Source organism: Rhinoderma darwinii, chromosome 8, assembly GCF_050947455.1.
Source record: "Rhinoderma darwinii isolate aRhiDar2 chromosome 8, aRhiDar2.hap1, whole genome shotgun sequence".
NCBI classification, from domain to species: domain Eukaryota; kingdom Metazoa; phylum Chordata; class Amphibia; order Anura; family Rhinodermatidae; genus Rhinoderma; species Rhinoderma darwinii.
In genome coordinates, this window is record NC_134694.1 from 101,591,986 (window position 1) to 101,607,956 (window position 15,971).

Here is a 15,971-nt window from a genome sequence, read left to right on the forward strand (position 1 = left end):
ACCGTCTCACCAAAATCGTGTAAAGTGAGGATGCCAATCACATTGCAGTCTTCATTTTCCAGTGTACAGTGCAGGTACCACCGCTGGGACCAATAAGGCCTCATGCACACTTCCGTCGGCCGCTAATGACGGTTCCGTGATGGCTTCCGTGTGCAGTCTGTTGTTTCACGGACCAAATCAACGCAAAGGCCGAGACTGTTCCGTCAAAAACGGGCAGAAGTAGGACCTGCACTACTTTTGATGGAACCGCTGCAAACGCACGCGATTTGAAAAATGCGCAGAAAACTGGTGTGAATACATGCGTTTTTACTGCAATTTGGTGCGTCTTTCAACTCGGTTGTGTTTTTATCTCAATCACATAGAAAAAGCATGTGGTTTTCAGATGCATTTTTCAATGCAAATCTAACCTCACACCAACCGCAATGTGTGAATAGACCCTAGAACTGTCTTTTTAATCGCAACATGTGAATAGACCCTAAAACTGGCATTTTAACAGTGACGTGTGAACCCCGCCTATAGAGAAAATACAAAAGCACTTAATGCAGACAGCCTATTTAATTGGCTGCTATATGCAACTGCTGCAGTCTTCCTTCGCACAGATTTTCACCATTCTGCCCCATCATTTCATCAGGCGTAAAAAAATGACATCACACCCGTCTCCAACGCCAAACGTGTTTGCGCTTCACAGGTTGCGTTTCAGCCACAATTAGCAGAACACAGTATCCGCCTTTCTCCTATGATTGGCTGCGGGTAGGGCGGCACAGACACTCCTATTGGTCTAGAGACAAGCTATCGTTCCGCCCCACACCTAGGTAAAACATCGTGAATTTTCATTGGTTCATCTAAAGTGCGAAACTGGTACAATTCATGAAGATCTCACACATGATTGGTTAAGATAGTCAATGGTTGGCAAGAACCAGGTAGTGATTGGCTAGAATGAATACGCCATCTTGTGTTTTTTTTATTGGCTGTGGCGAAACAAAAACGAGCGTTGTTATTTGCTTCTCGGGCAACACTGTCCGCTCTGATTGGCTGTGTTTCTGTCTTGTTCATACCGGGGATTTAGAGCAGCAGCCTACGTCGTTTCAACCATGAGCTCCGTTATCGTCATGTCGGCCCCAGTGTTGCACGCGTTGGTCAGCAGCAGCCTCAACACGTTCACTGCAGAAAAGAGGCTGGACAGAGGGATCACTTTGGCAGAGCTAAAGGTTGGGAGAGAAAAAAAAAATGGTGGCCTAGAGAGAGACGCATGTGACATTAGTGGGAGTGGTGCTTCTACTCATTATGGATAATGGACTGTGTATAAATACTATAATGTCTGTGGTCTGTAGTTGTGACATGTGGAAGGGAGGGTGGATGTACCATAAGTGGGTCCCTGCCCATCATGTCTGATCTGTAAATTTGACCGTAGACGCGCTTATAACTTGCCAAAGGCGCGTGGCGGTTCGTTTGTTGTTAGGGCTTCACGATATTATAACCTCACGTGTCTTCGTGCCTAGAAAAACGTTCTGTGATGTTGTGTGCAATGTGTTCCTATGTGATGTCATGCATCCATGACATCATCATCGCAAAAAATCCAACATGGTTGACATTTGTAGCGATAAACGCATAAATCTGAGTACCCCGCTCCCCTCACATTTGATATGCTGCCCGCGATAATAGTAGTATTATTATAGTGCTGTCATCTCGCATGATGTCACGTTGCGTGAAGTACGCCGCCCTGAAAGTAGGGGCTGTACAATGTGTGCTAGTGTGCCCCACTATTAGGATGACAGACCCCCCCCCCCCCCCATTCAAATCTTCTAACCACTTTTTTTTTTCCTCCCCCTCCCCCACATTCCAAAAGCCATAACTTTTTTTTTTTTTCTTTTTTTTTTTTCCCCGTTGATCTAGCCGAATGAGGGTTTGTTTTTTGCGGGACGAGTTGCAGTTTTTTTTATGCCACTATTTATTGTACAATACAATGTACTCGGAAGCTGGCAAAAAATTCCTTTTGTGGGGTGAAAATTGTAGAAGTGGATTCATCCCATTTTGGGTTTTGTTGGCGTTCACCGTGCGGTAAAAAGACATGTCAACTTTATTCTGCAGGTCGATGCCATACATTTTTTTTATGTTTTTTGTTTTAGTAAAATGATGAGTTTTGAGTTTGTAACTTTTTTTTTAATTCCTGACTCTGGCGAGGTTGAATAGCAGCACAATGATGACAGACCTGGGGGCCAGCACGATCTTGGATCTATTATTTTCCAGAATTAAAGGGCTGTATTGGACACGCAAACTCCGTTGACACTGCTCAGAGGTGTCTCTTACTGAGAATCTGACACAATATTCCAAGGCTTCATTCACATCTGCATTAGGAGCCTACGGCACAGATTCCGTCAAAATCCTGGACAATATAGAGCAGCGTGCGGCTGTACGTTGTCAGTAAAATGACAGAAATCGGCGGAACCCATTCAAGTTAATGGGTTCTGTCACGCTACGTTTGGTGTCTGTCGTGACTGATCCGATGCTTTCGTTGTTCTGTTATTTCACTTCCTATGACGGAATGGAAATAACGACGCGTGAGCATAGCCTTAGCAAATATCCATTCTAATATCTCGCAGTGCTTCCAATGTGGTGTCAGATGTGAACAGTGACTTATGTGTTTATTAACTTTCCATTTTATGTTTCGGTTTTCAGTGTAAACTGGAGCTGGTGGTCGGGTCTCCTGCGTCATGTATGGACCTGCAGTTATTCAGCACTGATAACACGTTTATCCAGAACTTGGATCAGGACGATGCGCTGTTGGGCTCCTACCCTGTGGATGACGGCTGCAGGATACACGTTAGTAACCCCTATTACCTTATCTCTGCAGCATAAGACTGTCTTGTACTTGTGATGAGGAGGAGATTTCACTGATAGTATCCTAATAGATGTTTACCTTCAGGTGATCGATAAGAGCGGTGCCAAGGCCGGAGAGTACGAGGACGTTTCTAGAGTGGAAAAATTTGAGATATCACAGGAAGCCTATGACAAAAGATCAGGTATGTCCATATGTTCAGGCCCTTTAACACCGGCCAATAAGCGGCTGGTGCTGCGAGCGCCGATCAACGAGACATCATTGATTGGCGCTCGTTTGCTCCTGTCACACGGAGCTATGGATGGGGACGAGTGCTCGTTACTCTGATCGCACGCCCCCATACATTATCATCATGTCGGCAGCGCGTCTCTGTTTACACAGGGAGATGTGCTGCCGACAACGATATTTCACTTTTTTTTTTTTTTTTTTTTTTTTAACTATACGACCAGCAGATGATGGAGCGTTTGCTCGTTCATCTGCTGATCGTTGCCCTTTTAACACCGGGCAATTATCGGCAACGAGCGTACTATGAACACTCGTCTGCCCAATAATAGTCCTGTGTAAAACCCCCCCTTAGATTAGACTTTGTTAACAATAACTGTTTGTTCATTTACTTATAGAAGTATTCCAGCCTTTAGCATTTTTCATCTAACCACTGGATAGCTGAAAAATGCTAGATCGGGGGGGTCCGACCACTGGGCCTTCCACCAATTGCCAGAATGGGGGACCCCACCTTCCCCTCCCCAGCCTCAGACGGCGGCTATGGGGAGCTTGAAAGGGACGGAGTACTGTGTATGTGCAGTGCCACTCCATTCAAAGCCTGAGGCTGACTGAACAATGGATAGTTGAAAAATGCTAAAGGCTGGAAAATCTTCACACAGTTTTTTGCTTCTGATTTTTGAAGCAGAGACTGCGTCTAATTTGACACTTAAAAACTATTTAAATCGCCCCCCCCCCCATTGATTTCAGAGGGAGGCAGAGTCCGTTTTTTACCGGGCGGCTTGTGGAGAAAAAGAAAGCGGCATGCTCCTTCTTTGAGTAGCTTCTGTCCCTGACCTATTGAAATCAATTGGAGGCAGAAAAACCTGCAGCGCTCGTTCTGAGCGTTTTTTTTGTTTATTTTGCTTGCGGTCCTACTCACACAAGTGTCCAAGAACTTGAAATACGGAGTTGTCAACTTGACTTTGTTCTCATCCTTCCTCGTGACATGAAACTAAAAAAAAATATGAAGTACCTATTAAATGATCCTAACCCAGGACCCAAGTGACGTTTATATGATTCTCGCCCTAATGTCCAGTGTTTCTGACCCTGGTGCCATGGCAGGCTGCGTAGTTTTTTATTTTTTATTTAATAAGCTATACTTGGAAAAAAAATCACACTGCTAATATATTGTATTACATTTTTTACAGACTCTGTGCGTTCCTTCTTGAAGAAGAATAGGATGGGGAAATTTAATGAAGAAGAAGCTGTGCAAAAGGCTGCAGAGCAGCAGCAAAAACTGGAGGAGGAGACGCTGGCAGCGGAGGCGATCACCTCCGGGTCTCGGTGTGAGGTGCGGGTGGTTGGACAGCCCACCAAGAGAGGCACTGTTATGTATGTGGGTGAGTGAACTGGCTAATCACTTTCTTGATGCGTTTTTTTTGTATCCTAGATAAGTATGCATAGTTTATGGTTGCGGAGTTCCTATATGGGCATATCTTATACTACATCTGTCCTTTCGGAAGTTGATGTGGTACCCTATTAATTAATTGAAAAGCAGACCTCGTAATGTTGGATCTTAAATGTCTAAATGAATTGTCAGGCCGCTGAATGGTCATAGGAAGCCACACGGTGACTGAGGACGAAACGGAACGCCCATTAATCAGAATATATTATTACATGGAAAATGTGCTTTTAGCAACTAGGCTGCGTTATCTGTAATCCTAAACAATAAAAGGGTTGTCTCCCGAAGAAAAACCCTGTATGTCTATATTCCCTATTAGCGCATATAGACGTAACGGAGGGGGGTTCCCTGCTCGGAACCAACATGGAGAGTCGTTTTGGCGGACCAATACATAGATGGCTGTTCGTCTGAATGGCTACGATGTAATACTAAGTTTCCACTGCAGTGGTTTCTGCAGGGCAAATGCCTGGCTAAAGAAGGTTCCATCCGAATAAATCGGTTGTTTGCCAGGACCCGGACTGGTGGCGATCAGCAATAATACACGGGTTGTCTTTCATGTGATAACCTTTTTTTAAAAAAAATAAAATAATCTTTATGTAATATTTATCATCTTGAGCAAACTCATTACCACTTTAGACTTTTATTGCATATCTGCGCGATATGCCATACATTGAGTTTGTTGTTTTTTAGTGTGTGTGTGTGTGTTTTTTTTCTTTCACCACCACTGGGGACCCCGTGCTGCCGATAGGTTTGGTGTTTCAGTCTTCGGTTGTTGGTAGCAACATGTATTGTAAAAGGAAAACTTGTGTAACTTTCGCTTCCAACATTTGTGCTTGTATCTTTTAGGCTTAACAGACTTTAAACCTGGAGTCTGGGTTGGTATTAAGTATGATGAACCTCTAGGAAAACATGATGGAAGGTAAGTGACCTCTGCGAGGGAGGAATGACTAGTCACTATTTCTTTTAAGACCGTTAAGGTGAAGTGAGAGGTTGTGTTGCCTGTAAGATTACGTTCAGAATTTTGTATAGCCTTTTATAGTTTTTAATGAACCCCTTTACGCCCTGTGATGATCTAGTATGTCATCGTTCCTGCAAAGTACCTTTTATGTTGCAGCGATGGTTGCTATCCCTTCTGGGTTTGTGCACCTATGAAATTTGACAGGGGGACTGAGCTCCATCTCTTAGCCCAGCTACACCCTGGGTCACCATAAACAAAGGTCTCCAGGTCTACCATAGCTATAAGCCTAACACGGACAGGAAATTATGTTCTTGTATCCAAAGCATTATACAAGCAACAAAGAGATCGTAGTATCAAGTCTCCTAGTGTGAATATTAAAAAAAATCCACAAAGTTTTAATAAAGAAATATTGTCCAAAAATAAATTTTTTCGATTTGTTTAAAGCGGTTAATTAAAACAGTACACTATAAAAAAAATAAACTATTGCAGCAATACCTAATACTTCTTGGGTTAACTTTAATAAAAATTAATAATCTGTACCAAAAATGGTACCATGGGAAAATGAAAAGTCATAGCGCTTTGAATTTTGCAATAAAAATCGCTGCATCCTGCAGTACCAAAATAAGCCACGTCCTTAAAGAGGCTCTGTCACCAGATTTTGCAACCCCTATCTGCTATTGCAGCAGATAGGCGCTGCAATGTAGATTACAGTAACGTTTTTATTTTTAAAAAACGAGCATTTTTGGCCAAGTTATGACCATTTTTGTAGTTATGCAAATGAGGCTTGCAAAAGTCCAAGTGGGCGTGTATTATGTGCGTACATCGGGGCGTTTTTAATACTTTTACTAGCTGAGCGCTCTGAAGAGAAGTAACATCCTCTTCTCTTCAGAACGCCCAGCTTCTGACAGTGCAGATCTGTGACGTCACTCACAGGTCCTGCATCGTGACGGCCACATCGGCACCAGAGGCTACAGTTGATTCTGCAGCAGCATCAGCGTTTGCAGGTAAGATCGACTTACCTGCAAACGCTGATGCTGCTGCAGAATCAACTGTAGCCTCTGGTGCCGATGTGGCCGTCACGATGCAGGACCTGTGAGTGACGTCACAGATCTGCACTGTCAGAAGCTGGGCGTTCTGAAGAGAAGAGGATGTTACTTCTCTTCAGAGCGCTCAGCTAGTAAAAGTATTAAAAACGCCCCGATGTACGCACATAATACACACCCACTTGGACTTTTGCAAGCCTCATTTGCATAACTACAAAAATGGTCATAACTTGGCCAAAAATGCTCGTTTTTTAAAAATAAAAACGTTACTGTAATCTACATTGCAGCGCCTATCTGCTGCAATAGCAGATAGGGGTTGCAAAATCTGGTGACAGAGCCTCTTTAAGGGGTTAAAAAGGACCCCAAACCTGAAATCTATTTACATTTATTGTTTTTGGTTATCAGTCCTTTTAGACCGCTTATGGTGTTACTGAAAAAACAGAGAGTCCTTTTATTCTGAAACTTTATGGCCAAGAAATTACTGAATATCCTAAAAAAAGTTCCAGGCCAGATTAATAATAATTTGCCTAATAGTATGGCACTTGTTGGGTCTTTAGTAGGCTACTAAAGATGATGATGATCTAGCCCCCACCACACTAACGTCAACATGTTTGCACTGACACCGGAGTGCTGGGGACTTCAGTGATGCGCAAGCCCTTGTACTCCTGTATTAGCAAATCAAGCATCAGGGAGTTGATCATCCTCATCCGAAAGTTTGTGGACATCCCTCCTAATTATTAAATTCGGCTATTTCATCCACACCGGTTGCAAACAGGTGCGTAAAATCAAGCACACCGCCATGTAGTCACCATAGACAAACATTGCTAGTAGTATGGGTCGTACTAAAGAGTCCAGTGGCTTTGAGCATGGCACTGACGCAGGATGGCACAAGTCAGTTTGACATTTCTGATGTGCCCCAGCGTCTAGAAGTAACCGGTAGATAATGTTATGGGGTGGTTGTTCTTCAGGGTTTGGACCCTTATTTCCAGTGAAGTAATGTTAATGCTTCAGCATACCAAGACGTTTTACATAATTTGTAGCTTCCAACTTTGTGGTAACGGTTTGGGGTTCGGCCCTTTACTGTTCCACCATGGCTGCGCCCCTGTACACACAGCGAGGTCCATAAAGACCTGGTGTGGTGAGTTTGGGGTGGAAGAACTTGAGTGGCTGCACAAAGCCCTGACCTCAACCCCATTGAACACATTTTGGATGAATCGGAACGCTGATTGTTAACCAGATGTTCTCGTCCCACATCAGTGTGTGGCCTAACTGCTTTTTTGATTTTTTTTTTTTGCTAAATTACCATAAATTCCCACAGACACACTTCATAGCTCTGCTGGTTTTTGAGTGGAATGTCCAACGAGCTCGTATAGGGGGAGATAGTCAGGTGTCCACATACTTCTGGCCATATGGTGTGTTTTATATAGATGTGTGAATGTATAGGGTGTATTCACACGCGGGAGATTTGTTGCAGAAATTTCTGACTGTCCTATTTATATAAATGGGTCTTACAGAAACTTAGACGACTTCTGCAGAAACAAACACAATTGAGATTTATAGAATGGAGTTTTTAGTCAACAAAAAAACTGCTGTGTATGAATAGACCCATAGCTGTCAAACGGCCTGAAATATCTGATAATCTTACACACCTCCGCAGGCCTGAGGATGCCGGATTATCGGGGTTTTACTGTGCATACAGAGTTGAGCCTTATTCACACGAACGCGTGCATTTTGCGCGCGGAAAAAAGCTGCGTTTTTTTGCGCGTTGCAGTTCCGTGTCATCAGTGTGTGCTGCGTGGCTGCGTGATTTTCCCGCATATGCCATGCTTCACACGCGGTTTTGAAGTTTAGAAAAAGAAATTAAGTGCTTTTTATTCCTTCATTTCTTTATCTACTGTTGCGCAAATCACGCGCGACACACGGAAGTGCTTCCGTGAACCGTGCGCGATTTTCATGCACCCATTGACTTTAATGGGTGCGTGATGTGCGAAAAACGGCCAAGTATAGGACATGTCGTGAGTTTTACGCAGTGGACACGCTGCGTGAAAATCACGGACTGTCCGAACGGCTCCATTCACTAACATAGGTCCGTGCGACGCGCGTGATTTTCACGCGCGTATCGCGGACGTTAAACACGTTCGTGTGAATAAGGCCTTAAAGATTATATTGGCAGCTCTTTTCATGGGCTTTGTTCTAGTCCTGACTTAACATATTTTTTTTTCTTTATATTATTTTGTCTAGTGTTGAGGGAAAACGTTATTTCACGTGTTCTCTGAAGTACGGTGCGTTCGTCAAACCTCAATTCGTGGTGGTCGGCGACTTCCCAGAAGAAGATTACGGTCTAGATGATGAGATGTGACCTCCCAGCGCCATTCTATCTTCTCGGTGCCTCCTCGACGTTCAGTCTCCAAGCTTCAACACCATGTTCCATTCAGTGTAATAACATTGTGAATCTCGTAGATCATTTTTTTTTCTTCTTCTAAGCATTTAGCAGGTTCTTGAAAAAAATGTTTGTTTCTCAAATTTGGCGCTGACTCCTGAACCCCCAATAATACTGATGTAATGATCGACGTGGCAAGAGAGGAATCTACACATCGGAAACTTTTCTTTAGTTGCCTGTATCTGGCATATCAAGCGAGATCACTAGGAGTTAGTAGATCCCACTAGTCTTCATAGACCCTCCGCCAAACAGGACGTTTTGTAGTATGGAATGGAAGATGCCGTGGAGCTGTTGCTGCCTCTTACCAGATCCTAAGCTTTGCCTGCAGAGATTTCCTTCCAGAATCTCCGATTCTTCGTAGACACTCGCCCCTGGAAACTGACTATTAATCTATTCGCAAAGCGTGGACGTTTACGGACTTCTGTGTATATAACTCTACTTCTGTGTGACCTCTCTACATTGTTCGGACCGTTACGTTATCTCTACGACCAAGTGTATAGTATGTGTTTGAATAATTTATTTTCGTCATTGCAAATTCTAGGGTATTTCTCACCTGCATGTTCCTGCTCTCCGCCATCTTTTACTCATCACTTTTTCTTTCTAGCCGCGGTTTATGCCTTACACCGTCTTGTTTTATGAGCACTAGAAATGTTTTGTTTTATCGTTGCCCTGAGGTACAAAGCAAAGCTGCTTTCGAGATAGTTTTGTGTAAATCCCGAGGTAGTTCAATAAACCAAGCTGATTTTCATTCAATTATGTGACGGAAAATATTGAGAAAGGCAGGTGGCAGCGATACGCCAAGGAAATAGTCCTAAGATGGCACATACAGGTTTTCACTTTTTCTAGATGAGCCTCCTGAATGAGGGAGGTGCTGTTTTGCTGGATCTAGACTGATAAATTCATAGTAGAAGTTTGTGACCTAAACTTAATTTTAAAGGGATTGTACAATCGCAAAAAAATTTATGGCCTGTCCTCCGGATAGGCTGTCAATAGCTGATGGTTTGGGTCCAACACCCAGGACCCCGCCGATCAGCTGTTTTGAAGTGGGTGCAGCGCTCGTACAAGCGCTGCTTCCCTTTAATTTCTTCTCGCTCACTGTGAATTGCTGACACGGATGTATCAGCGACTGACCGGTATTGCAGCCTTTTTCTCCTGTTGAAGTGAATGGGATAAGAAGGCTGCAATACCTGTGAATCGCTGCTAAATGCGTGTCGACCATTCACAATGAGCAAGTAGAAATGAAGAGCGCTGCACCCACCTTCAAAACTACTGATTCTGATCAGCTATTGATGGCCTATCCTGAGGATAGGCCACCAATTTTCAGGGACTGGACAACCCCTTTTAACACTTAGGGGTTGAGCAGGACTAGAAAAACATGACTGCATTATTCCAGAAACAGCGCCACACCTGTCCATGTGTTTTCTGGTATTGCAGCTCCACTCCATTGAAGTCAACTGCAATATCACATACAACCTGTGGACAGGTGTGGTGCTGTTTTTAGACAAAAGCAGTCATGTTTTTCTAATCCTGCACAACCCCTTCTTAATGTGGCTGTAAGGCCGCATTCACACGAGCGGCGCAAAAGGCACTTAACTGCTCCGTGTGTCAGCCCCGTATGATGCGCGGCTGCGTGCGTTTCGCGCAGCCTCCATCATTGACACTCCGTTTGGATGTTTGAAAACAGAAAAGCACGTGGTGCTTTTCTGTTTTCATTCATCCTTTTCACAGCTGTTGCGCGAATCACGTGCGTCCCACGGAAGTGCTTCCGTGTGATTTTCACGCACCCATTGGCGTCAATGGGCGCGTGATGCACGAAATACGCTCAAAGAACGGACATGTCGTGAGTTTCGCTGCGGACTCACGCAGCGTAAAAATCACGCACCTGTCTGCACGGGCCCATAGACCAATATAGGGCCGTGCGACGCACGGGAAAATCACGCTCGTTGCACAGACGTATATCCCGTTAGGGCTTATTCAGACGAACTCCCAGAATTAAACTGAAACAAAATGAGATCACCATAGAACAATATGATGAATTAAGTTCTGTTCGGTTGGGACTAATATGTTAAAATGCACACATATTACTGCTTTCTGAAAGCAGCCTTGGATTAACCCCTTCTGCGGTTGTATAGGAGTTTGCAATGTATATTATCAGTGTGAGTGCTTGTACTCATACTGTGATATACATTAATGCGGTTGTCCAGTCATAAGAAATTGGCCTATTTTCAGGATAGGCAATCAACATCTGATCAGTGGGGGTGCGACTCTCAGCACTCCGCTTATCAGATGTTTTGAAGAGGCCATGGCACTCGTACAAGTGCTGCTTCCCCTTTGTTCCTTATCTGCTCCTACTGTGAATCACTGACATACTTGTAGCGGCGGTTCACAGTATTCGCCTTGAACTGCCATTACAATTGTGTTGGTAATTCAGATTACGAGCAGATAAGGAATGAAAGGGAAGCAGTGCGTGTACAAGTGCCATGGCCCCTTCAAAACAGCTAATTGAGGGGGTGCCAGGAATCTGACCCCCATTGATCAGATGTTTAATTAGAGGGGCTGTCCTGTCATAATGGTTGGCCTATTAAAGATTTTGCTTCTCTGAGTGACTGACTGTACATGCTAGGGGCAGAGGAGGGACGAATAGTTCATGCTGGAGAGAGTCAGCACAATCTCTTTAAAATTAATGTAAACTTTTTTTTTTTAAACTATTGTGTTCAGGTCCAGTATTCTGTGCGGATTAATCATAATACGTTTTTAGCGATCTGTTTTTGTAGTATAGAGCTCCAAATCCGCTGTATAGGCCGTTAAATAACATTTTGACTACTTACAGGCACTACTAGAGGGAGGTTACTGCATAGTGTTATTGTTGAAGCTCCCTCTAGTGGTGGCAATAAGCAGACAGACTTTTGTCATTTCACTCTTGACGATGCAGGGGATTAGAAGCTCTGTGTTAGAAAAATCGATATCTGCCCACTGCAAAAATATTCTACGAAATGTTATTCTATACAGAATTTTGGATCTGGAGACACCCCAAAAAAAATACTGGTTCAAGGTGGACATTCACTTTTAAGCTGTTCGTAGACCTGATCCTCGACTGCATGTCGAATACTCGACTGTTCAGTCAACTAACGGCTCCTTTGGCTAAATAACCTAAGGATGGGGGAAAAGCTCCTTTTATAATATCTGAGTTGATAATTGACATAAATTGTATGATAAACTGCAGGTTATTGCTGACTTCCAGCATGGAATCCAATGTGTAGTTCAACATAACTGCAGCGGTTTATCGTAACACTTATTAAAATCAACACTGCGGACTCCTGTGCCTATTTCTTCTCCTCTGGGATGATGGACTCAGTATGTTTTTGTTATGATAATAAAATTGCCAGTAGTAAGAGGAAACCAACATTTAGGCTCTGTTCACATCTGCGTCAAAGGCTCCATGCAGGGTCTTAATTGCGTTTTTTGTCAGATGTGATTGAAAAAAAAAAAATAGCGCTGCTTGCAGTGCGATTCTATCCAACTAGATGACGCGCACCACAACGGGAACCTGACAGACCCCGTTATAAGGCGATAGGGACTGTTCTGTTCGGTGGTGGTATCTGTGGCATTACGGATCTAGCACTGCGCTGTGGCTTCCATTATAAACGAAACCTACAATGCAGATGTGATTAGAGCCTTAGTGGTAGACATAGGGTTCTTAGTTCGGAGCTGTGAGGCACTCACTTGTGAGAATTATCCCAAATACAGTGGTTTACGTGATTAGAAAAACATGGCTGCTTTCTTCTGAAATATGGGGAATGTAGCTGAGCTGTAATACCACACCCAACCTGTAGACCGGTGTGGCGCTACTTTTAAAAGACTGCAGCAATGCCTTTCTAATCCTGTACAACCCCTTTTAAATTCCTAATCTTATTGTTTTGTTTACCTGTGTTTTGGGTAGGAAGTAACATCTTTGTGATCACCTCATTGTCCTAGATGAACAGGTCTCCGCATATCCCAATGACACATCAGAAAATGCTTTTAAGTGAATATTTAGAGATTTAATCCAGTGCAGGTTTAGACAATATTAGTGCTAGGCAGGAGATAACCTAGTAAACTTTATCAAGCTTCCCTTGTGTACTGTGAATTGTGAAAAAATTGCATGACGGGTTAAATAAATGCACGTTAGTTTATTAATCTGCACGCCCTGTTCCCAGGGATCGATTTAAAGGGGAGCGTTAGATACACCCTTTATTCACTACTTTATCTGGGACTGCATGTTTATAGCCAATGGAATCTGCGCAGTGAGAATAAAGTATATTCCCGGTTGGCGTGTTTGCACTTAATGAACTACTACTACATTAGTGCCAAATGCTCTGCTGTTGACGTGGGCAGAACTTTGTCAAAGTCACAATTATATCAGCGAGATTAAAAAGTTCTACACAAAGATATATATATATATATATATATATATATATATATAAATATAATATACACCCACCCATCTGACTTTAGTGAGGTTTCTGTTGTATGGTAGGAACTATAGTGGTCCACCAGGGGCAGGCACAGGTGCCATGTGGAGGACATTGGTACAAATTTTTTTTTTGCATGCCCTCACAATCATAATATCAGCCACAGTTCATTACTTATTGCACTTGCTCCACAGCTATGACGACTTCATGCCTGACCGTGCTTCTCCTGCCCTGTGCTAGAGTATATATTAACCATCGTGTTATTTGTGATTAACACTTAGGGTATGTTCACACGGCTTAGCAAAACTCGTCTGAAAATACAGAGCTGTTTTCAGGCGAAAACCGCTCCTGATTTTCAACTGTTTTTGTAACTACTCGTGTTTTTCGCGGCGTATTTTACGGCTGTTATTGGAGCGGTTTTTCAATGGAGTCAATGAAAAACGGCTCCAAAAACGTTCGCGGGCATCTTTTTACGCGCCGTCTTTTGACAGCGACGCGTAAAAGGACACCTCGTGGGAACAGAACATAGGAAAACCCATTGAAAGCAATGGGCAGATGTTTGTAGGTGTAATGGAGATGTTTTTTCAGGCGTAATTCGAGACGTAAAACGCCCGAATTACGTCTGAAAACACTGCGTGTGAACATACCCTTAGGCCTCATTCACACTTCTATATTTGAGCTGCGTTTTTCTTCGTTTTTTTTTAAGCCAAAACCAGGAGTGGATTTGAATAACCAGGACTATATTCAAGGGGGGTAGCAGGGTCGCACTATATACAAGGGGTGGCACTATATACAAGGGGGGGCTGTGTGGTACTATTTACAAGGGGGAGCAGAATGGCACTATATAGAAGGGTGGCAGTAGATACAAGGGGGAGCTTTATGGCACTATACTAGGGGGGCTGTATGGCACTATTTACAAGGGGGAGGTCTGTCTACAGGCGGCTGTGTGGCACTATCTACAAGGGAGAGGGCTGTGTGGCACTATATACAAGAGGGGGTGGTGTGGCACTAAACAGAAGGGGGAAGCTGTGTGGCACTATCTACTAGGGGGACTGTGGGTGGCAGAATCTACAGGGGTATGTGGCTATCTACTAAGGGGGGCTGTGTGGCACTTTATACAAGAGGGGTGTTTATGGCGCTATTTACAAGGGGGACTGTATGCCACTATCTACAAGGGGGAGGTGGGGGCGTTATCTACCAGTGGGGTGTGACACTGTCTACAGGAGGGCTGTATCTACAGGGGGCACTATCTATAAGGGGGGCTGCGTGTGGCACCTAGGGGGGGCAGTCTTTCCTAGTTACGCCTCTTGATGCTAGTTTGTTGGGAAGGTTGAATGTTCTTCCTCTCCAGACATTTACAAATATTAATAACATAATATTGGGAGTTTTGGTGGTACGGAAGTTGAAGTTCTCCTTGTTCGTGGCCACTTTCAGTTATAGTGTGTTTACCTTTCACACACACATACACACTATCAATCTCGGTAGAATACAGGTAAGCTTTAAACTATGTTTGCTTTGTAAGATAGCTTTACATGTTTATCAGCGGATAATATTACAAGTGTAACACCCTTGTAGGCAATGTGCAAGTCTGGCTCCCTTGGAAAATTCATATTAAAAAGTAATAAAATATATAAATGACCATAAACATAATCATTTTACGTCTACTGCAGATAATCTCATGTAAATGGTGCTGATCCCCCGACACCTGCTTTAGGTGTAAGAAGGATCAGAGATGATCGATGTCTGATCCTTTGTTCTCCTGGGAACTAATCTATACCTTTTATCATCATGTTGTTTTTAGGTCCAAAACACTGTTCAAGCTCCCTCTAGTGGCCACCAATTTTGATGATACTGGCCAACCATCTAATGTGTATGGGGTGTCCCAACCATTCTCTGATGTCAGATGTTGGGGAGAAAAAAAGGATCATGCCTATTGCCTTTCAACATTCCCACTCCTTTGTTTCAACAGATAAGCCGCCGCCAAAGGTGTCTGGCATCGGCTTATTCCTCTCTCCCCATTGATCACACATGCACACTTGACCGAGCGTGCATGTGTAGGGGGGGGGGGGTGTGCGGGATTAATAGCTATCTGCTGAACGAGCCATCTAAGCCACCTGTTGTTCGGCTGACAGCAATCTAAGGTGTGTGGGGTTGCCAGACACGGATACCTCTTATCTTGGAGAAAATAAATGATCACATAGGATAAAATCCAACTTAACAGATATGTGTTTTCCCCAGAAGAAGAAACCAATTAAACAAGAATCTAAACATCAATTGTTTCTTAAATTGAAAAAAAAATTGTGGAAATATAAGTCCCTGAATTGTCCTCTTCTATAATGTTTTTTTGGATTGTATTCCTGCTGTTTCTGAGTTACATTGGTGTATTACATGTTACTGATGCCATTTATGGCAGACATTATGGTGCCCAAGGGAGACGTCACCCAGATTTACACACACCCTGAATGACATTTGCTTATGCATTGCTATGCAGTTTTCACCCCACTCAATATTTTCCTCTGCTCTGCCGGTATAAGGGTGGATTCAGACGCGGCAGATTTGTTGCAAAAATTTCAGATGAAT

General features: G+C 43.4%; 1 protein-coding gene across 1 annotated transcript; it reads left to right on the forward strand.

The window, feature by feature from the left end:
- The first annotated feature begins 989 nt into the window (after positions 1-989).
- Positions 990-9,693, forward strand: TBCB (tubulin folding cofactor B). Its single transcript, XM_075836019.1, has 6 exons — positions 990-1,208; positions 2,677-2,820; positions 2,924-3,020; positions 4,246-4,437; positions 5,346-5,418; positions 8,742-9,693. The coding sequence occupies exons 1-6, from the start codon at positions 1,092-1,094 to the stop codon at positions 8,857-8,859; spliced, it is 741 nt and encodes a 246-aa protein (XP_075692134.1). The 5' UTR covers positions 990-1,091; the 3' UTR covers positions 8,860-9,693.
- The last annotated feature ends 6,278 nt before the right edge of the window (positions 9,694-15,971 follow it).